This window comes from Podarcis filfolensis (genome assembly GCF_964270895.1).
Source record: "Podarcis filfolensis genome assembly, chromosome: 9".
NCBI lineage: Eukaryota > Metazoa > Chordata > Lepidosauria > Squamata > Lacertidae > Podarcis > Podarcis filfolensis.
In genome coordinates, this window is record NC_139610.1 from 1,729,746 (window position 1) to 1,752,657 (window position 22,912).

The 22,912-nt window shown below is 45.6% G+C and overlaps 2 protein-coding genes across 3 annotated transcripts in view; both read right to left on the minus strand.

Annotated features, from left to right (window-relative positions):
- Nucleotides 1-22,912, minus strand: part of RCN2 (reticulocalbin 2) — an 810,887-nt gene that overhangs the window by 757,007 nt on the left and 30,968 nt on the right. The window lies entirely within an intron of this gene.
- The window catches only part of PSTPIP1 (proline-serine-threonine phosphatase interacting protein 1), a 44,083-nt gene that overhangs the window by 15,425 nt on the left and 5,746 nt on the right, over nucleotides 1-22,912 (minus strand). Inside the window, exons 1-5 of one of the 2 annotated variants that reach the window (XM_083630673.1) lie at nucleotides 18,239-18,268; nucleotides 14,557-14,657; nucleotides 10,088-10,162; nucleotides 2,483-2,517; nucleotides 914-1,020 (exon numbers count right to left, since the gene is read on the minus strand). In XM_083630673.1, coding sequence (XP_083486799.1) covers nucleotides 914-1,020; nucleotides 2,483-2,517; nucleotides 10,088-10,162; nucleotides 14,557-14,657; nucleotides 18,239-18,253 — 333 coding nt within the window. In that variant the 5' untranslated portion in view covers nucleotides 18,254-18,268. Of the gene's footprint in view, nucleotides 1-913; nucleotides 1,021-2,482; nucleotides 2,518-10,087; nucleotides 10,163-14,556; nucleotides 14,658-18,238; nucleotides 18,269-22,912 lie in introns of those variants that run through there. The other variant, XM_083630672.1, reaches the window with a different exon arrangement.

A 22,912-nucleotide genomic window follows, 5' to 3' on the forward strand; every position in this document is an offset into this window, starting at 1 on the left:
TTGGACTCGATGGCCCTTGTGGTCTCTTCCAACTCTATGATTCTATGATTCTATGATTCTGTGTGTACAAAATAGATGAGCAAGAGGAACAAATGAGATTTCTAGTGCATTTGCCCCTTTCAATTATGCACCTGTCCCTTAAGTCTCACATATATTTTAAAGTTAATTGAGACGACAGTGGAAAACAGGGCAGCCAGAGGGGAAAGAGATCCTTTCCTATTTCCCAAGCAGACTTGAGATTCTGTAAGGTGACTCAGGAGAGGGCCTCCAGCCCCTTCCTCTCTGCACTGCCACTATCATCCTGGGTCCTCAGAATGAATCCCAGGCAGGAATAGGGAACCTGGCCTTTCAAACCTCGTTGCACCTCTGGCCACTGGCCATGCTGGCTGGGCAAGAAAAGTGTCCCTGTCTCTTTTGCTTGGAGGAAAATAAGGCCACCCTACCCAGCTGGGCATGGGTGCATCAAACAGACTGCTGCTAACTCTCTTGCTCCACAGTTGATTCCAGTTTCTGCTCTCTGAGACTGATGATTCTGGAGAGAAGGGAACGGGGAAGGCTTCTTTAAAGGCCATGTCTGCCTGTGATGCCTGGATGCATCCTCTGAAAACAAAGAAAATTTCTCTCTCTCTTTAGAACTATTGTGCTTTTCCCACTTGATGCAGACTTAATCAACTGAAATGCATATAGTTAATCAACTAACCTTCTTTAATTGGGTTATGGTCACTATCATCACCATTCATATTATTTATACAGTAATTAATATTCATTTTCATTATTAATGATGGTGATATAAACATCTTCATAATCAATAATATAATACATAAATGTCTTTGCTGCTGCTCTGTGCCTTTGCTATCTAGTTGGGGACCCAACTGTTCACTCCTGCTGGGGTGACCATTATTTTATGCCTCACCTTTTTCCTCTGCTCCTTCTGCCTTTCTCTGAATTCTTCCAGGCCCTTCAGTTCCTCCTTCATCATTATGGCCAGCTGGATGTGAGAGTTCCCAATACTTTCAATTTCTGCAGAAAATCAGAATGCAGAGTTTGTCCGGATGAATCTTCTACACAGGAGCTCAGCAATCCCACCTTTGCAGGTGACCTTTCCTTCACAGTCACAGTGAAAGTATCCTTAGCCAGCATGAGGGTGTTCACTGTTGGTGTGTCTGCTCAGCATTGCTGGTCTTTGCGTACAAACTGACAGCATCCTTTATTCCCAGTGAGTAAAGTAAAATAAGCAAGCTGCACAAACACACTTCAAAACTAGTGCCTGATGGGGCACTTTCAACCTGCCACTATCACATCTTGGAAAATTCAGGTTGGGCAATTAGTGCGGATTGAGAGGTCTTGCGCAACAAACCCACTTCCCCAAAACAGATTCGGTTTTTTGCAGTAACAAAAGTGATGAGGAAATACAGGAAAGGGTGAAATAATATTTCCTTCAACAGCATTTTCTAACCTCCCCACAGACAAATCAGGGTGAATGCTCATTAAAAAGTTGGCATCGTCCTCCTATCACCCCGCAAATGAATCAGGATGGCTGTTCAGTAAACAGGTTGGCTTGAAGCACAAGTATTTGTAACTAAGCACACCAGGGACCCTCCCACAAGTTTCCTTCAGGAGAAACCAAGCCTAGGAAAGTGCTGTGCCCCCGGAGCTTCTCACTGCTGAGAGAATTGTAGTGTGTGTTGTTACACTTCAAGTGGTCAGAGACTCTAGGGATGCCATAATATTCTGTCTCTTTTTCAGTTGCCAAGCCAATAATTTCCGCATTTATTTTGGGATTCCAAGCTCTTTTTCAGGGTTCAGATTCCTTAGAAAGAGGGTCAAGGGACACTGCAGTGTCTTTAGGCTATATGGTTTTGTTTAAACACATATACCACCTGGGCGTAGGATGGAGGGACTTGCAGCGTTAACACCCTGAAAAATCTTACTTCCTCATTAGGGTTCCAGGGGAGCCCCAAAGTCCAGCACAGGTTCAGCATAAAGCAAGACATGCCTCTCTGTGTCCCCACCCACAATTATGTCCATTGTTCTTCTACCTACCAGCCAAGGTAGGGGCCTGGGGGAAAGACACAGCGCGACTTCTTAGGGTATGCTAAATTGTGTACTTTAACCAGCCCAAGTCATCACCTTAACAAAGGAACTGGTTTGGCAAGCTGCTGCTTTCTCAGATACAGGATCCCAGGTTTGGGAGGGCCCCCAGGGCCCCATCCAGACTGACCCCCCACAAACTCATAACAATCCATTAGCATATGAGCTGCAATAAAAACAGTTAACACACTCTAATGCTGCACTTAAAGGGATAAAAACACCCATCTGCAGTGAAAGTAAACTTCTTACTGGTGGGAGATGTGTGAAACCTGCTCTGTTAATCTGCAGCCTGGCTGGCCTCTTCCCCTGAGTAACCTTGGATGTTCTGCCCTTCCACAAATTACTCTCCAAGTGGAGAAGGGCAGCGAGAGGAGCTTCCTTCTATACTTACGTTGCTTTAGGATTTCAAATGAAGCTTTCAGAGTGCTGAGAAGGAAGAGATAAAAGGGCAGTTATTTTTCTTACAGATAGAAGTATCAAAACAGAAGAGTCCACAGCCACTCGCTTCATCATCCAGACTGCCAACAAAACAATCACAGCTGAGGAACACAGGAGGAGCCTGGCTGCAGGATCAGTCCAGAGGCCCATCCAGCCCAGCAGCCTCTGGAACACAACGAAGAACCTGAGCGCAACAGACTCACTTTCTCCCCGCTTGCGATTCCCAGCAACTGGAGCTCACAATGGTGGCTGGTGCTTTCCGGGACTGGTAGGCAGCAAGCTGGGACCCCAACAGAAGGTGGCGCCAGAGCCTAGGGCAAGCAGAGCCAGCTAACTCTAGTTTTGCCCTCTCCTCCTCCCTGCCAAGTTCTGCAAGGCCAGGCAGATGAGGGCTGGCTGGAGGCAGAGTGACTTTGGCCAGCCTCCATGGGGTATTCAGAGGCCGGCTGTCTCTAGCAGTGGAGGTAGAACATCCTTTTCATGGCTAGTAGCCATGACACGGGTGGCACTGTGGTCTAAACCACTGAGCCTAAGGATTGCCAATCGGAAAGTCGGTGGTTCAAATCCCCGCGACGGGGTGAGCTCCCGTTGCTCGGTCCCTGCTCCTGCCAACCTAGCAGTTCAAAAGCACCTCAAAGTGCAAGTAGATAAATAGGTACCACTCTGGTGGGAAGGTAAACGGGATTTCCGTGTGCTGCTCTGGTTCACCAGTCATGCTGGCTACATGACCCGGAAGCTGTACGCTGGCTCCCTCGGCCAGTAAAGCAAGATGAGCGCTGCAACCCCAGAGTCGGCCATGACTGGACTTATCCGTCAGGGGTCCCTTTACCTTTACCTTTAGCCATTGAGAGGCATATCTTTTGTGAGACCTTTAGCTGAGATTCCAGCATTGCAGGGCTTGGACTAGATGACCCTTGGAGTCCCTTCCAACTCTATAATTCCATGATTCCACAACCTGATCAAGCCTCTTAATGTCTACACACGCAGCAACCACAAGTCAGACAGATACTGTAGACCAACTCACAGAGAAAAGATGTGTGAAATTGATTTCAGAATATCTTATAACCCCAGGAACAAATTTTCTACCTATCTGCTAACTGTCCTAACCTAAAAGCTAACTATATTCAGTATAAATCACTAGCATTTATAGAGAGGGAGAAAGAGAAAGAGTTGGCGAAAGCAATTAAATGCTTAGTGGAGCAGTGAGCTAAAGATTCCTTTGAGCTTTATGTGCCTTTCTTATCAATCCAACCTTACTTACTGTTATCTCCAAACAGCTCCATTTCTTATCATTTTTACTGGGATTTGTGTGTGCGCATAGCAATTTTCTGATCCGTATCAGTGTGCTGGAATGTTACAAAAGCAACTGTGATAATGGATCTGCCTTTTTTAGTGCCTGAAAAGAAATCCGAGCCAATTACTGGTCATTGAACTCCTATATCTTAATTTTCCCTCGCTTCTCCGGCTTCCTTCAAACGAGAACAGGTAGCCCATAATAGAGTCCATGACGATGTTTCTTGGCCGCCCTCTTGTGGCATCGTTCCACCTTCTGCTTAAGACTCCTTAAGTCCTCTGGACAGCGCTTCTCCAACCAAGGGGCCTTGGACCACTTCCAGGTGGAGCTGAGGGCTGCCGCCGCCACCGCCTGCCTAGCGCCTCCTCGCTTGCCCAGCCGCCCCTCTGGCTGTGCCACAGCCTTCAAGTTGGACCAATGGCAGCGCCAGCAGCTCTTTGTCTGCTGAGCAAAGGTTGCCAGGAGGCAGAGGGGATGAGAGGAAGAGGAAGGTAGGAAAGTCTCCCACCACTTCTGAGGGGAGAGGCCCTAAGGAGGGGTCACTGGGAACTGTAGTGCAGTGTATTAACCTTATCCCAACTATTAAATTTAAGTAGTGCACATATTTCCAAATCACTAGTAATCTCCTTAAACATCTGGTCCAAAATCATTTTAATCATTTGAGAAATATCTATCGGAACTAAAATGCCTAGATATGTTACATCTGGTCACCAACAAAATGGCCAATTAGGGTATTAATGCCCATTGGCATTAATTTAAATTTTGACAAATTAATTGTATACCCTGAAATTCTATCAACATGATTAAATATTTTGATTAATACCAATATGGATGTTCCAAGTCTACTAATAAATAATAATAAATCGACATCCTGGTTCTGGGGAGTTTGTCACATGCCTTTCCCCCAGCCGGACTCATCTCTGCTTTGTGGCCTGCCTCCTCTCCTGTTTCAGCTTCTGCCTCAGTCTGGACTTCTTTCTGCCCCAGACTCCCCCTGCTCATTAAGCCCTGTGACATTTTCAGCTTCCGACACCTCCTCCTCCCAGTCTTCTTCCTCTCATTGTCATCTCACCCCCAGGCTCTGAGCCTTCCTCCCTTGGGGGCTCCCCAGCTTGTTCCTCCCCGCATCCATCCAGTTCAAGACAACTTCATAAATTCTTTAGGAAATCCACCTTTTTCCAAAGTAATAAACATAACCTCCTAATATACTTTGTCAAATGCTTTTTCAGCATCTAAGGAAAGAGGTGCAGCTGGATCCATTCTGTTATTGTTTAAGGCCACCAGATCAGTTACCAGTGTTAGGTGATCAGTGCCTGATTATGCTACATAAAACCCACTTGATCCCTGTGCGTTACTGCCTGAGCTCTACTAGCTAAAATCACGGTTAGTACAGTGGTACCTCGGGTTACGAACGTAATTCATTCCAGAGGTCCATTCTTAACCCAAAACCGTTCTTAACCTGAGGCGCGCTTTAGCTAATGTGGCCTCCTGCTGCCGCACAATTTCTGTTCTCATCCTGGGGCAAAGTTTGTAACCCAAGGTACTACTTCTGGGTTAGCGGACTTTGTAACCCGAAGTGCTTGTAACCTGAGGTACCACTGTATTTCAATATCTATAATTTACACAGTTGGTGTGGTCTTGGCCAGGCTTCGATTTAGTAGGACTATAAGCACCATACATTGAAAGAGACAAAGTGCCTAATCCAAAGCCTTTTTGTTAAACACAGAGAAGCTTAGAGGTCAAAAGATCTGGATGAGTTTCATACCATTCTGCAGAAAATAAATCTTGTCCCCAGCACTTTCTCAGTACTTGTTTTATGAATGACATTCCTAATTTCTTCCATCTGTAAGGTTTTGCAAGAATCTCATAGAATCATAGAGTTGGAAGAGACCACAAGGGCCATCGAGTCCAACCCCCTGCCAAGCAGGAAACACCATCAGAGCACTCCTGACATATGGTTGTCAAGCCTCTGCTTAAAGACCTCCAAAGAAGGAGACTCCACCACACTCCTTGGCAGCAAATTCCACTGTCAAACAGCTCTTACTGTCAGGAAGTTCTTCCTAATGTTTAGGTGGAATCTTCTTTCTTGTAGTTTGGATCCATTGCTCCGTGTCCGCTTCTCTGGAGCAGCAGAAAACAACCTTTCTCCCTCCTCTATGTGACATGTGATGCAGCACAAACAGGAGTCTGCTAATGCAGTAGATGTGTGCAAACGAAATAGATGTGAGATTATGCTAAGCTGTTAAAGGAACTATAGCTACCCAAACCATGAAGTGTGAAGAGGAGGGGAAGGTGCTTTTTAAAAACATGATAAAGATCTGTACGTTCTGGACATCTGTTTTGGAGTCAGAGCAGAAGCTACAGGAGACTTGATGCCCCAGGCCGCAGACTGATTGCAGAAGTCTTAGAGCACATCCATGAGCCCTGTTACCCTCGCCCTTTCTGCATTCTCCGTGCCATTTCTCCTTGCAAGACTGAATCTTCATACTTTTGCAGAGTGCAATTGCAGGGAAGATAGATACCGAAACCTCCCCATTTGAAAGACAGGAAGTGAACATTGAAGATGTTGAACAACGTCACTCACTCTTTGGGGACTGTTTGTTTCCCAGTTGCCTAGGGAAATATAATCAACTTCTCTCTAAAGACCCATCCTCTTAACAGGAACTGACTCTGGCTTTTCTGAAACTGGGGCTGGCTTTGCCTGCCGATTCAGGCAGCAGACGCCAGAGAGAGGGGGCCATAAGGTCCCTCCTAAGTGAGCGGGAGAATAAAAGGGGAACCACCAGAGAATCAAGCTGAAGGCCAAAATTGGTTAGGAATTATGGCAGATCACAGTGAGAGTCTGGAAGAAGAACCTGTCCCTCCTGTTGAGTTAGATATGACATGGAAGGGTACCAGCTAACAGTAAAAGATTTCCTAGATCTTCCCTATCCAGTCTAATATGCTAAGTCACCTTTTCTGTATAGCCAAAGCCCCAACACTGTTCCACCAACCCTGAAACTCAGTGTATAATATCTCCTGTGTTGCACAATTTCTATACAATCAGCCACAAGCAAAAACAGGATTAAGTCCTGGTATATAATGTTTTGCCTTGTCTCCAGAAAAAAATGGCAATAAAGCTAACTCAAGGCCTTTCAGAATGCCCACTTGTCAATCGCCTGATGTCATATGCTGTCGGGTGAGTCTTCCTTTGAAGGTGTGGCTCTGCTTCAAGATGCGCCTGCAACTCTCGATTCTTCCTTTCCAACTGTAAGTGCATTTTGAATTTGGCTCTATTTTCTGTTGCTGTAGGGCAAGAGGAAAAAAGGTGCAAAATGCTAAAAGCACCAGATTCTACCAATAGCTGGAAAGGAAGAATCTGGAGCAGGAAAAACCAGAAGCTCATCTCCAGAAACCTGTACACTCTGCATGTTCACATTAAGCCAAATTAGCTGTGATTCCTGCAATGCATGTGGGGGGGGGGGTAGGAGAAGATGGCCCTTTATGCCCCTCCCAACACTACAATTCTTTGCTTCTATGTTTTGGCTTGGCATTACATTCAAATCAGCTTGTGTTGTGAGAGCACCCCGCCTTCTATGCTCATCTGCAGGAATATTACACAAGCTCAACAGAGGGAATAGGACAGGCACACTTAGTTATGGCTTCCCGTGGATAAGTGCATAATGCTTAAGCCAGACATTGCAGGGATCAGATGTGCAACCAGGGATGGTCAAATCTGCCAATTTCACTTTCTTTTTTTCTGTATTTAAGTTCAGTTTTCCAGACCAGTTTGCAATAAAAAAAAGAGTCATCCTGAAAATTCATCAACATTTTAGCGCAATTTTTTCCTAATATACACTTTTTTGTATGCAATTTTGCCTAACACAATGCATTTTGGTATGTCATTTTCTCTAATATGTGCATTTTATACACACTTCACCCTAGTATATGCATTTATAATGCTTTTATACTTGTTGGAAGTCATCCAGAAAGGCTGGGGCAACCCAGTCAGACGGGCGGGTACAAGTAAAATCATTCTCATTCTCATTCACACTCCTTGGCTAGAGAACTGCACTGCAGACTTCAGAGGTCTGCTAATTCCAAGGGATGGCTGTGCTTCAGCTCTTCTCTTATTCCAGAAAGTACATACAGTGGTACCTCAGGTCGCAGACGCTTCAGGTTACAGACTCCGCTAACCCAGAAATATTACCTCAGGTTAAGAACTTTGCTTCAGGATGAGAACAGAAATCGTATTTGGTAACTTCACCTTTGAGTGCAAACTGAATCGATTTCTCCCCAGGATTTCTTTGCAACAAACAGGAAATGCACTAGCTGGCTCAAGAGTACATTTTTGCTCCTCCATCTGCAACTATGATTCTATATAAAGCCTAACACAGGAAGTCTCTACAAAGCATAGCTATTTTTCCTGCTAACATGAGTCAGAACTTCTAACATGTACTGGGTTTTGCATTCTGATTGCATTTCTTAAGGACTTCAGCACAGTTGTGACACTCCAAAAGGCTTGGCTACCTTTTCTGATTTTGCACATGGGAATTCATGAACACATGTTGTGACAAAGCGTAATTACAAGTTACAGTGGTACCTTGGTTTAAGAACAGCTTAGTTTATGAACAACTTGGATTAAGAACGCTGCAAACCCGGAAGTAGGTGTTTTGGTTTGTGAACTTTGCCTTGGAATAAGAACATGTTTCACTTCCTGTTGATTGTGTTCCATATGTAAACTGAATCCCCCACTGCTATGGGAAAGCATGCCTTGGTTTAAGAACAGACTTCCGGAGTGGATTAAGTTCATAAACCAAGGTACCACTGTGCTGACCGTGTGAGTTTGAGCCAAGGCACCTTTGCTTCAAGGGGGCAGAAGACAAGCAAAGGAGACCCTGGATATTCGGTGGAGAACCTCCTGGTCTTTCTGTGTAGCCCTCAGGACTCTCCGCTGGGCATGCCCGCTCCCCAGACCACCCGCTCCTCTACTGGCCCCGATCCCTAGGCTTTTACCCAGCTGGCATGTGTCCTTGAACTGGGACCATGCCTCAAATGAGGATGGATTGAGGATGTTTTTGGCAAAATGTTCTTGTTTAGTCAAGCCTACCTAGATATGTAAGCTTGACATGTATGTCATTTAATATTTGATATGTCATTTAACTAATAATAATGTACAAGCGACTCGCCACTTATGCAGGGGTAGCATTTCGGGGACCCATGCACATAAGTGGGGTGTCCACTGCAATACATACAGCTTCCCCCCATAAGCCCTTGGAGTCTTTAAGAAATAGGGTTTATTCACCTATTTACAGCTTCAGTCTGCATGGAGGAAGTGCAGATCTCACAGCAGGGTCATCTCAAGAGGGGCTTCTCCCTCAGAGCAGTGCAGTCCTGCAGTCCAAGGCATCTCCCCCAGCCAGCCAGCCTGCAGCCAGCCTACCCAAAGATGGAGCCCAGTCTTTCTTCTCCTATTCTTTTTCCCTGAACACCCTACTAAAAGCTCTTTTCCTGTCATCTCACACCCAGTTACCCTGGCAACCTTCCAAGCTCCCAGTCTCTGTTCACACCTCAGGGCAAGAAGGGAGGACAGTGCATTACCAGTGGCCTCCATGGCCCTCTATTGTTCCTTAATGGCCCCTGCTTGGCAGAGGCTGGCCAGGAATTCCTCTGCAGCTGTTATTTCTCCCTTTACACCCCAAATGATCCAAATCCTACCATTTATTAATTTCTAGGGTTTAGGTAGGCGATCCCCCTCCCAAATCTATGACAATACTGTACATTGGTGTGAAAAAGTCACATAATCATCAAAATTTTGCACCTTGTTTGTGTAACCACTGATTGTGTAACCACTATTAATTAAAATCAGAGGTACCATATTTTCCGCCCTATAAGGCGCACTGGCCCATAGGACGCACCTCGTTTTTTGGAGGGGAAATGAATAAAAAAAATTATTCCCCCCCCCAGCAGCCCGAAGCACGGGGAGTGCTCTGCACCCCGCCCCATGCTTCGGGCTGCTGGCTGCCGCCCCAAGCCTTGCGCGCCCGGCGGGACCTCCCGCCGTGCGCGCAAGGCTTGCGGATAGCTTCCTGAAGCGTGGAGAGGGAGAGGGGTCAGTGCGCACCGACACCTCTTGCTCTCCAGGCTTCAGCGAAAGCCTGCATTCGCCCCATAGGACGCACACACATTTCCCCTTCATTTTTGGAGGGGGAAAGTGCGTCCTATAGGGCAAAAAATACGGTACTTTGCAGTCATTGCTATCATGTTACATTCAAAAGGACTTACTTGATTTCTGTTTGGCCTCCTGCCTTCCGAGCAATTTGAACCAGCTCCTTCCCATACCGCTCTTCTGCTTGTGCCCTGCAAAAAGAGAAGAAAAAACTTCATTATTTGAAGTTCAAAGAGTACCAACGCCCATATATTTTGGGGTCTCTTGCTCTCACAGGCCTTGTACTGGTCACTATTTGGGTACATTAAAAACAAGCCTATCACTGTTACTGTTACTGTTACTGTTACTGTTACTGTTACCAGTTATGGACCACTGGTATGAAATTTACGGCATGCAATGCCTTAAAAGAGAATTTAATGAAAATGATCTATAGGTGGTACATAACACCAGTCAAGCTTGCAAAAATTTACCATTTGCCTGATAATAAATGCTGGAAATGTAAGGAGACAGAAGGTACATTTTTTCACCTTTGGTGGACATGCCCAAAGATTAAGGCATTCTGGGAGATGATCTATAATGAAATGAAAAAGGTATTTAAATATACCTTTCTGAAGAAACCAGAGGCCTTGCTTCTGGGCATGGTTGGCCAATTGGTGCCAAAGAAAGATAGAACTTTTTTTATGTATGCCACAACAGCAGCAAGAATACTTATTGCAAAGTACTGAAAGACGCACGATCTACCCACCAGGGAAGAATGGCAGATGAAACTGATGAACTACATGGAAATGGCGGAAATGACTGGCAGAATCCGAGACCAGGGAGAAGAGTCGATGGAAGAAGATTGGAAAAAATTTAAAGTATATTTAAAAAAACATTGTAAAATTAATGAATGTTAGAAAGACGCTGGAATGAATTTACATGGTTTTAACAGAAAGGTTATAAAGAATTAAGTAAAAATGGATTGTTAATGGGTCAAAGTGTAAAATTTAAGGTTAAATTGCGTTAAGATAAATTATGGAACAAAATCTGAGAAAGAGGGAAAGGACTTGCTGAAACAACTAATTGAATTAGAATACAAAAAGGGAGGCGTGAGGAAGTCAAGGAAACAAGTAAATGAAAGATAAAGATATGAAAATACTGGATGTTAGTGTTTTTAAATGTTTTTTTTTCACTCTTATTGCTTAGCTGTACTGTTTGTGGGTTTTGTTTTTTTTTTCTTTCTCTTTTTTCTTCTTAGTATTGTATTTTCTTTTATTTTTGAAGTATTGTAATCTTTTTTGTTATTATTGTCTGCTTTTCTTTTTTCTGTAATTGTTAAACTTTAATAAATATCATTAAAAAAAACAACAAGCCTATCAAAGTAAGAAAAGGGAGGTGGTGCAAGCCAGTATTGGAAAGGGGCAGGTGCACCCCCATAAATGAAGACAAAACTGAATGGGATTCTTGCAATAATTAAGAACTGATGCTGGGAGGGAGAAGTAGGTGGGATTTTCCAAAAAGGCCACATGGGCAGTTGTGCTGCACAGCTGCAAAAGGCTCGCCCTTTGCAGAATTAAAGACATGCAGCGGACATGAGCCTTGTGATGTGAGCACTGTGCAACAGTTGCACGGCAAAGTGACACATCACAGTCACTGATAGTGCTAGATGGTGATTGAGTTGCTTTTCTCTGACAATTGCAATTTCTTGTTAGAACTATTGGAGGAACAAAATCTGTCACAAGGGAGGTGCAAAATAATAAAAGTTCCAAGGCCATGGAAACAATTCTAATAGCTCAAGCAACATTGTGTTGTCTTGGTCATCTTCACAGCAACCCTGAAGAAGCAAGTCACTAATATTCCCAGTTTGCAGAGAAAGCCTAAGAAACAGCAGTCTCTCCCACATCAAAGGAATTCAGTTCATATGCTCAAAGAAATAGTTTTCCGTCGTGGATGCGATGGCAGGACAGAGATGCAAAGCCACAGCTGGTTGCATGGCAACATTTCCTAATCCAATGCACTGCCAAGTCCCACATGTCTACGCAAATTCATGGTGGCATTCTTTTCTTGTGAATCTGGTCTGAGACCGTAATACATTTCTTTCTTTCATTCTTTTCTTGTGCCCAGGGCTAGCAGGAATTACAAACCCAAACAGCACTGAAGGCAGACTGCAAAGCAAGGTCACGTGTCCACATCACAAAATTGCCATGTTCCCCTTTGCCTGGTGACAGCTCTCTTTTTTACCTCTGGACTTAGAACTTAGAAACCCAAACAATCACCGTATGTTTTGCATGTCATGGCAGTCAGAGGAGAGTGTCTGCACAATTGTAACGGCTTGGGGAGGAGCAAGCCAGCTAAACAGTCGTTTGCTTATTTTACTTGTGTGATTGTTTGTTATGCTTTTTCAGGTCTATGGCCACATAATGTAGAATCTGAATCAAATTTAACTGAGAAAATGAGAAATTGAGAGAAACTGAAAATGACCCATCCCCCCTCACCTTCTCCATCCCGGCACCATCCAGATGTTGTACAGTGGACTACAATTCCCATCACCCCTGGCCATTGGCCATTCTGGCTAGGGTTGATGGGAACTGTGGTCCAAAACATGGAGGTCACCAGGTTAAGGAGGCTGGCCTCACCCCTTCACCGTCCCACAGCGTCGCCTCATTTGACCAGCTTCATGTCCTGGAGGTCACCCAAAAAACCCCCTAATGCCTCCCGTATATTTTAGATGACAGCTCCCAACAGCTCCAGTCGGGAGGAACCAGAAGGATGATGGGGGAAGGCATCCCTTAAACCAGCCAAGTGAGCCACCCCCAAATTAGTTCCAGGGGCCCAGAGCCACTCAAACCCACCTGCGCTTCTCACTCTGCCTCCACCCTCAGCAGGTTAACCACTCTGGCGCCTATGCGAAGCCACTGTTTCCACCAGGAGAAAGAAAACTTTGCTCACATGTTTTAAAATAGCTCTGGAGAGATGACAGGGGTCTGTGTCACTTGTGAGTGTATAATGATTCATTAGCAGGACACTGGGAGAGCCCATTTTACTCTCAGGGGCTGTGCTCCTACAAAGGTGGGGGGGGGACAGAAGGGAGCACTGGGTGGGGAGACCACACTGCTTTCCTGAAGCTGAATGTTGGGAAGCTGAAAGACTTCTTCAGGCAGCACATAGTTACACTATGAAACTCCCTCCCTCCGCCAGGAGACAGGGAGGGCCACCAGCTGGGATGGCTTTAGAGAGGATTGGACAAGTTCATGGAGGAGAAGGCGATCAAGGGCTGCTAGCCAGGATGGCTCTGCTCTGCCTCCACAGTCAGAGGCAGCAATGCTGGAAACCGCAGGAGGGGAGACAGGGCTCTTGTGCTCCAGTCCTGGTTGTGGGTTTCACTTTGGCACATCTGCTCAGCCGCTGTGAGAACAGGATGAGGATCTATATGTGCCACTGGCCACCAGGCTTCCATTATTCTCTTCTCTTCCAAGTATATAAATATGCATTAGGAAAAATTCACAATTTTCATAATTCATCAGCATCTTAGCGTGAATTTTTCCTAATGCATACTTACATTTCTCTGCAGTTTTGCCTAATATCCACATTTTTGCCAAGCAGCTCTCACCTAATACAATGCATGTTTGCACGTTCCTCTTTAACAACACTTAGCCCCTGGACTTACTACTTCAGCCAAGAAATGTGCTAGGAAATTCAAAGAAGTGAACATTTTGAAGGATGGCATTGTTTCAGCAAGCACAGATATCAACTTTCATCCCCACTCAGAGGAGTGCAAGGCAACGTATGTGGCTCCCTGCTTCCCCATTTTCTTTCCCTTCTTCCCTTCCCTGTGAGGGAGGTTTCACTGTGGCCCTCTGCCAGAGATGGTAGTGCACTCATAGATTTGCACCAGAAGGACTAGCACCTTGAATTCATCCCAAAACCTAACTGGGAGCTGGATGTACAGTACTGTTAAATTACTGTTGCATGTTTTCTCACTGGCTGAGTGGGGATTTGAACTCTGGCCTCCCAGGTCCTGGTCTGGCACTTTTAATCTCTACCCCACACTAGATCTCTCCAGCTCAGTGTCTTTGCTTGTTTGCAACTCCCCCTCTCTCTCTCTCTCTCTCTCTCTCTCTCTCTCTCTCTCTCTCTCTCTCTCTCTCTCCCCCCTTCCTCCCTTTTCAGCAAGGAACAGCAGGTGGAGGAGGAACTTCTTAGTCTGTCCTTTCTCCAGCAACTTGCTCTGCTTCTGAGCTGGCCAGGAAGGAAGAGGTCTCTCTGCAGCCAGCCCAGAAACCAAGTGAGCTGCTGCAGGAGGGACAGAGTGTCCCACTACTACCCACCACAGAGCTGGAAGAAATCCCAAGGGTCATCTAGTCCACCACCACCACCCTCTGAGGGTGTCCGTCCCACCATTGAATGAAGGTTACCACCGGCAAGTTCTTCCTAATGTTTAGCTGGAATCTCCTTCCTTACAATTTGAATCTATTGGTTTGGGTCGTCTCCTCTGGAGCAACAGAAAGCAAGCCTGCTCCATCTTGGTCCACGGTGCGCCCAGCGCCCCGACAGGGGCAGGGGGCAGGGCAGCCAGTGTTCCTTCTTAATTACCCTTTTAAGTTACCTTTGTTTGATGAGGTCCTCCACATCCTTGCACATCTTCCTCCCATCCAGCAGTCGTTGTAGAAGTGCATCGTACCCAGCATGGACAGTGAATTCTTTACACTAGGAAATGGAAATTATGAATTCCAATTAGCTAAAACCATTCTCACCACATAAACAACTAGATTAGTCAGTCTAGATCAGGTGGGGGATCTTAGCGCTGCACAGTCATTTCCAATGCAAGTTGCTATCGCTCAGCAGCTCACCCAGCGCTGCCCTTGGTTGCTCCCTTGGTGCTCTGGACAATGAAAAGACCCACCGCCCTGGGGAAAAGGAGGACAGAGCAAAGAAAAATCACATCTCATGCATGTTTAACTTGCACAATTCCAGCCATAAACGGTTGAAGGCCAGCAGTTGAAATGCCACAAGTTAAATGCAAGTTTAAAAGTTTCAGATGAATTTAATTTGTTTTGGTCTATTTTACTGTCGTTTTAACTTACTGTAGTTTTAAATTATGGTTGTAAATTTTTTACTGATCATTTTATTGATTCATCTTTTTCGTAAGCCGTTTTGAGGGTTTTTTCTGCAATCAAACAGTATATAAATTTCATGAAATAAAAAAATACATAGATAGAATGCAAGGAAGGCAGAGAGCTTGGGGGGGGCAGCAAAGGTCCAGGAGGCTGGGGATGCTTGAGCAGAGGTGGTTCTAAGGGGTGGGCTGAAGATGTGATCATGCTGCACCCCAGAGCTACGCCATGTGCCAAGAGAGCATGGAGGCATCTTTACAAATGTGGTTGTACTGTGTTGTTTTATGCAAGTAGCCAAGGGGATTCTTTTGGCTTGAAACAGAGGAATTAAATAAAATGAATCAGTATCATGATGCAAATTCACAACTGATGTTCTACGCTTCATCAAGTGTAGCACTCTGTGTGTCCCAGTAGGTTTCATCCACCTCCCTGGGGGTAGCAGTGTCACGCAGGCAAGAGAATACGGATGCTCTTGGGTGTGAGTCCTGGCAGAACTGCTCCCGGCTTGGCAGCCTTTTCCACCTGGCCTGGGAGGGCCCTGACTGACTCTAGCAGCAAAAGCTGAGGCTGCTGAAGAGGCCAGAGACCAATCTTGACGGTCTCTTGGGGCAGACCCAGGTCTGAGCTTCCACAGCCACCATCCGCCATGAACCACCACTGGCAGGTGAAGGGGTTTGGGGCAAAGGCGCTTGTTCCTGGGGTGACCCAAAAGCAAATAATCACTTCCAGGGGTGGAAATTTCCCCAGACAATCTTACATGACCTTACAGGTCTAAAAATACAGAAACAGCTGCTGCAGGATACAAACACACATGGGATGGGATGGGATGTATGGTTGAAAAGGAGAAGGAGTTCAACCGTTTCCACTGCCCCCAGCGGGAGATTTCCTCCATTTGCAAAAGGCAGCAAGGAAGGGATTTATTGGGATTACTGTAGGGAGAGAGGTGAAACTCTTCCTCTTTGCCCACCTTACTCCTAATCCTGCGTGGGCCTCCCATGGTGCCTATTTCCTTTTTAAAAAAATGCCCATTAAAGAGACAAAACAATGGATACACCTAGAGAGGGACACAATTGAAAATACCTGCGCCACAGCATACCCTCTCCTCCCAAACAAACTAAGGAAAATTCCGACAACACTTAACAGGTACACACAGACCACGCTCAAAGCATGGAAAGCAGAAATAGACAAACTATCGCCAACCCCACTAATTCTCCTGGCGCACCGCCCATTATTGCACCACATAGCACAAAACCTCCAGATAAAAACCTGGCAAGCCAAAGACTTTTATCGCCTAATAGACTTATATAAAAATAAGAAACCTTTGTCAACACAAGAAATACAGGACAAACTAGAAGACTCCTAAATGCCCTGGTTAACACATCACCAATTACATGCCCTCTTAAATAATCCAGCAGTAAAATCAGCAGCAACTAGGCCTCTGACAACCTTTGAAAACCTCTTCCTAACAACAAAGGAACATGGCAAAGGGTTGGTATCCGCCATATACAAAATATACAAAATACTACTCCAAAATACCACGAACCCCCTAGATGCAATCAAAAAACAATGGGAGGATGACATAGGATTAACCCCATAGGATTAACCCCACTCAGTGGACCAGAATATGGTCTAAACCCCCCTTTAAATCCATATCAACGAAAACGGAAGAACTCACTCTGAAACTCACCTACAGCTGGTACCTAACAACAAGAAAATTAGCGCTAATATGCGTAGGAACCTCACCAAATGCTGGAGAGGGTGCACCTCCACAGGCACATACATCCACATGTGGTGGGAATGTCCCAAAATCCAACTATTCTGGACAACAGCCATATGAGAAACAGCCTTACTAAAAAAATTAACAAATAAACTGAAACTGACACAGGGACAAATAGAAGAAGACGCCTTCACCCCGGTATGGCTCCCCTTTATCACATACACAGCTCAACAAGACAACAACAAGAATCCATCAACAGCATACAAATCAATCTGGCTAACCTGATCCAAAACACCCACCCACCCCACTCACACATGAAGACAAAGCTCACCACAGCCAATCACAAATGGAAAACCACACCCTAGGCCATCCCCAACCTTTCTCACCACCAAAGGAACACAAGTGAATAGCAGAGAACCTGCACAAGCGACGTTGACACAAAACCCCACACATACATTAAGTAAAATAGAAACATCGCCACCTGACCCCACCCCCACCCATCTTCTCCCCCTCCACCTCTTTTCCCCTTTTCTTCCTAATGTAACACTAATGTCTCAACAAATGAAACTGGTCTGTAAAAATGTTACTTGAAAATAAATGCACATACTTTTGTAAACCAAGAAAATCTTCAATAAAAATACATTTTTTAAAAATGCCCGTTAAATGCCCTATCACTTTTAATGTCGCTTCTTGTTTGGCCCTATGACTTGTGGATGAGTGGAGATTTGAACCTGGGTCTCCCTAGCCTAGTCTGACCTGCCACACATGCCCACCCTTCTTAAAAGTAGAGACAAAGCTTTCCAACTTCGCTGAAGCACAGGAGAAAAGTCAGGTCGTGCAATGACCCAATTAGCCTAAAGAGATAGTATGTCACAGTCACAAAATTAACACATAAGGCAGCTGGCTGTAAGAAAAGGGGGGGAAAAAGTTTAAAAACTCTCTCTCTCTCTCTCTCTCTCTCTCTCTCTCTATATATATATATATATATATATATATTCTAAGCATATCAAGTGGCCCAGCAGCAACTGGTGTGGGTGGGGAATACAACTCTTCCTTTAAGGCTTTCTTTAAAAAATGGAATACATCCTAACTTGTCTCCAAAAGGATGGGGGGGGGGGAGACACCTTCCAGGCCTCCTGGTGGAAAAGATCCCTAGAGAGGGGGCCACCAAAGGTAAGGCTGTGTCTCCAGCAGCCACCATCCTGCACTAAGCACATTTCCCTGAGAGGAAGCGCCAGGGAATTCACAGGACCTGCTTCTGAATAAACATATGTAGGATTTGTGCTGCCGTTTCCAGATTTTGTGCTATAGATACAATGACAACACACCGGTAGAGTAGCACAGTGGATATTTCCCAGCCAACATTTAAAAAGAAAACGGATTGCACCATGGTGTAAAATGCCTTTCAGAGCATCTTTTTTCAACCCCCCCCCCCATAACTGAATAAGCAAACCTACAGTTGTGTTCGCCATCTCTCGAGTGTTCTGCCACACGGCTGGAGACGGACAGCCTGGAGGGCTCTGAGCCTTCTGGAACAGGCTGCTGGAGGGAGCAGCTGCTGGTCACAGCCACGTTGCCCGTCCCCTTCTGAGGCGGCCTTTGAATCATCAGATTCAAGACAGGGCTCAGCCACTGTCAGGTTTTCCCACCAGGGAAATTACACTGGATTTTAGAATACAGGAAGATGAAAAACTGTATTGCAACAAGTCAGATAATGGGCTAATTAGCACAGGGTCATAAGAACATATAGGAAGCGGGTGGTGTTGTGGTCTAAACCACTGAGCCACTTGGGCTTGTTGATCAGAAGGTTGGCAGTTCAAATTCCCATGATGGTGGTGAGCTCCTGTTGCTCTGTCCCAGCTCCTGCCAACCTAGCAGTTTGAAAGCACACCAGTGCAAGTAGATGAATAGGTACCACTGCGGCAGGAAGGTAAATGGCATTTCCGTGTGTTCTGCCACTCATCACGGTGTCCCATTGTGCCAGAAGCAGTTTAGTCCTGCTGGTCACATGACCCAGAAAGCTGTCTGTGGGCAAACACTGGCTTCCTCAGTCTGAAGCGAGATGAGCGCCACACCCCATAGTTGCCTTTGACTGGACTTAACCATCCAGCGGTCCTTTACCAGGCATAGGCAAACTTGGCCCTCCAGATGTTTTGGGACTACAACTCCCATCACCCCTAGCTAACAGTGGTCAGGGGTGATGGGAACTGTAGTCTCAAAACATCTGGAGGGCCGAGTTTACCTATTCCTGCCTTAACTCATAAGAACATGAGAAGAGCCTTCTGGATCAGGCCCAGAAGGGGGGCCCATCTAGTTCAGCATCCTGTTCTCAATGTGGTCAGCCGGATGCCCCCCGTGGAAACCCACAAGCAGGACTTAAGCACAGCAGCCCCCTCCCCTCCTGTGGCTTCCAGCAACAGGCATGCAGAAGCATTGCTGTCTGAGTAGCCATTAATAGCCCTCTTCTCCATGAACATGTCCATCCCTGCCTCCTGTGGGAGCGAGTTCCACAGGATATCCGCCATGTGCCTATACCTGACCCGCACTGGCTCATCTCCAGGAGCCGTAGCCAGCACAGCTATTGGAAGGACTTGGGAGCAGCAGAGAGGAACACAGAAAGGCACCTACACCAAGACAGACCTGCTAGTTTGCATAACACAGCATGGTCTCCACTGACTGACTGTGGTCATCGAGGGTTTCAGGGTCTCTCCCGGAGCTACCTGGAGATGCCGGGGAATGAATCTGGGACCTTCTGTATACAAAATAAATGCTCTACCCCTGAACCATGGCCCTTCCCCTGCCAGCGGGATGTCAGAGAAGTCAGACCACCACAGCGAAAACGGAAAGATTACTTTCAAAGAATACAGCACGGAAAGTAGATCGTCATAAAGGTGGAAAGTTAGATTTCCTGTTTAGCAGCCTTTTTTTAAAAAAAAAGGCATTTCCTTCTTACCAAATGCTTGCACTTGCTACATAAGTCACCTGACGTGGGGCTGGGCAGGTACAGAAACAACTAACCGTAAGAAACAGTGCACAGAATGTCCACGGTGTCTCTTGCACATTGCAATCATGTTTTTATTTATTTAATTACAGGCACCTGCATTTTAGAAAGACCACAGTAAAGCAGTTAGGTTTTGTTGGGGGGGGGGGAATTTCTGTTGCTTTTGGTAGAAGCTTTTTTCAAAGCCAAATTTGCATCACAAGAAAGGCGGGCCAGTACAGATTTTCATTGCAGTTATGATGGTTAAAGTCCCTGTTATGAATGGGGGGGGCAGATTCCCCCATAATTCCTTGGTGCCAGATCCCCCCCCCCCGCATAAGTTCCAGAGTTAGTAAATGTAGGGGATTGAATGCTTGACATCTTCACCCAGGTGTGAGACAGCTGAGCAGTGCAGAAATGCAGTCTGAATCACCATCTTGAAAGGAAGGTGCCCAGTTGGTTTTTTTTAAATCAATTCTATTAAGAGTTTTCAACATACAATACATTAAAAGCCAAACTAATCTAAAGAAGATAACTAGGACAGAAGCAAGAATAAGCAAAAGAAGAAAATAAAAAAGAAGAGAAGAAGAAAACTAAAAATAAATAAAATAAAAACCAGGTCCACTATTACAATTATATCGTAACCCTTATTCCACACACAGAAGAGTGAGCCATCCCAGCTCTCACCTGGGAGCTTCCCCCTCTTCCCCCAGTCTCCCACCCTGAGAGATCCTCTCTATCATCCATCACCTTCCTGGAAGCATCTTCATCAATCCAAGATAGGAAACTTCAAAAAACGAAGCATAAATATAGATAGACTTAACTGAGAGAAAACAAGAATTAAAGAAAACGGAAAGACAAAATAAGAAGAGAAACAAAAGGAAAGAAAAGAGGATCTTCTGATTCTCTCTGCTGCTGATTATGTATATGACAATTATGCAAAATATTCAAAGTATGCCAGGATACCATCTAGCTGCATTAATATCCAGCCTTTTCTCAGTCTGCTAGGTGTTGTTTTCTCAGTCTCCAGTCCCCCAGGCATCTCAGATTTGCCGTTTTCCACTCAAAAAGCCCAAAAGTAGCTCTTCAGTTATTATTATATGACCAAAATAGTCCTTCTGTGGTCCAATATGATGAATTTCTCCCCAGGTTCTCTAACAAATCTTAATAGTGTAATAGTCTGTACTTATTTGCTTGTGTCTTCATTAAACCATAGTCAGTTCCTTATATTCCAGTCCCATTTCCTGTTGGTCCTGCTTTATCCTGATTTAAAGAAAAAAGGAAAAATCCTTCTTCCATTCTTTTTCCAAACCAATCACTGAGAGCTTAGAGGCTTTTTCTTCCGTGTTTGCTTCAGTTTCTGCCCTCGGCCCTTTCTCTCTCTGCCTCATCTCTGCCATCTCCGATTGCTTCTTAAACCCCTTCCTTTCTCCTGTTTCCATCCTCCCATCCACTCCAACTCCTGCTGCTGTCCCATGCTCAGGCAGAAGTCAATCCGCATCTTTCCCCACAGCTCCTGTGCATTCTGTAGTCTGACAGAGATCAGATCTAACTTCTCTTAAAGTTCTGCGCACCTCGGATCTTAACTCTGCCAGCTGTTCATCTGGGAGGCTTTGTAGGATATCAACGATTGGAGAAGCATCTGGTGTTGGCTTTGCCACATTGGGTTCTGCTAAGCTCCCCCTTGGGAGAAGTTCCTGAAATATACTCAGAGTCGCAAAGTGATTTCATGCTCTTTATTCAGCTCATAGTGGTGAGGAGGAATGAATGAAAGCCCCCTCAAAGTATCTGCTTTATATACATTATTTACACAATGGGCTGCACATGATTGGCTAATTCCGGAATTCTACTGTAAGCCAATCAGGTTGTGGATTCACTTCTATCTGGAGCATGATTGGGTGGTTCCTGTCAACCAATCATACTGCTGCATTGTTCTAGGACCAATCAGACTGCTGCATTCTGAATCCTATTGTTCTAGGACCAATCAGACTGCTGCCTTTTGGATCCTATTGTTCTAGGACCAATCAGACTGCTGCAGTTTGGATCCTATTCAACTCAGTACATAACAGTTCCACTTCCAGGAACTTGTCTCTGCTTGCACATTGCTTCCTCTTAAGAACCTCTGTTTCATTTTCGCAGCCAACACAGCACGTACAAGACAGAGATTTATAGGCTGTATAAATTGAAAATTTAAAGCAGATTCAGAGCTATTTTATCAGTTAATAATAATAATAAATTATTTTTTATTTATATCCTGCCCTCCCCAGCCGAAGCCAGGCTCAGGGCGGCTAACAACAATAAAATTAATTCAAATCAAATTGATTGCAACCATTGGGCTAGAGTTCTGTGAAGATTGCCAAAGGAGGGAGTCAGGCTGTGCCCTGGCCAAAGGCTTGGTGGAACAGCTGTCTTGCAGGCCCTGTGAAAAGATGTCAAGTCCCGCAGGGCCCTAGTCTCTTGTGGCAGAGCATTCCACCAGATCGGAGCCACAGCCGAGAAAGCCCTGGCTCTGGTTGAGGCCAGCCTAACCTCTCGGTGGCCTGGGACCTCCAAGATTTTTTTGTTTGAAGATTGTAAGTTCCTCTGTGGGACGTACCAGGAGAGGCGGTCCCGTAGGTACGAGGGTCCTAGGCCGTATAGGGCTTTAAAGGTTAAAACCAGCACCTTAAACCTGATCCTGTACTCCACCGAGAGCCAGTGCAGCTGGTATAGCACTGAGTGAATGTGATTTCGCAGCGAGGACCCAGTAAGGAGTCTCACTGCAGAATTCTGCACCCGCTGGAGTTTCTGGGTCAGTCTCAAGGGCAGCCCCACGTAGAGCGAGTTACAATAATCCAGTCTGGAGGTGACCGTCGTGTGGATCACAGTGGCTAGGTCAGGGCGAGAGAGATAAGGAGCCAACTACTTAGCTTGGCGGAGATGGAAAAATGCCGCCTTTGTTATAGCTGCAATCTGCACCTCCATGGAAAGGGAGGTGTCGAAGATTACACCCAAACTCTTAACGGACGGTGCTGGCACTAATTACGCCCCCGCAAGAGATGGGAGTTGCCCCCCCCCCAATCCCATATCGTCCCAACCCAACCAAAGGACCTCTGTCTTGGAAGGATTTAACTTCAACCGGCTTCCCCGTAACCATCTAGCCACAGCTTCC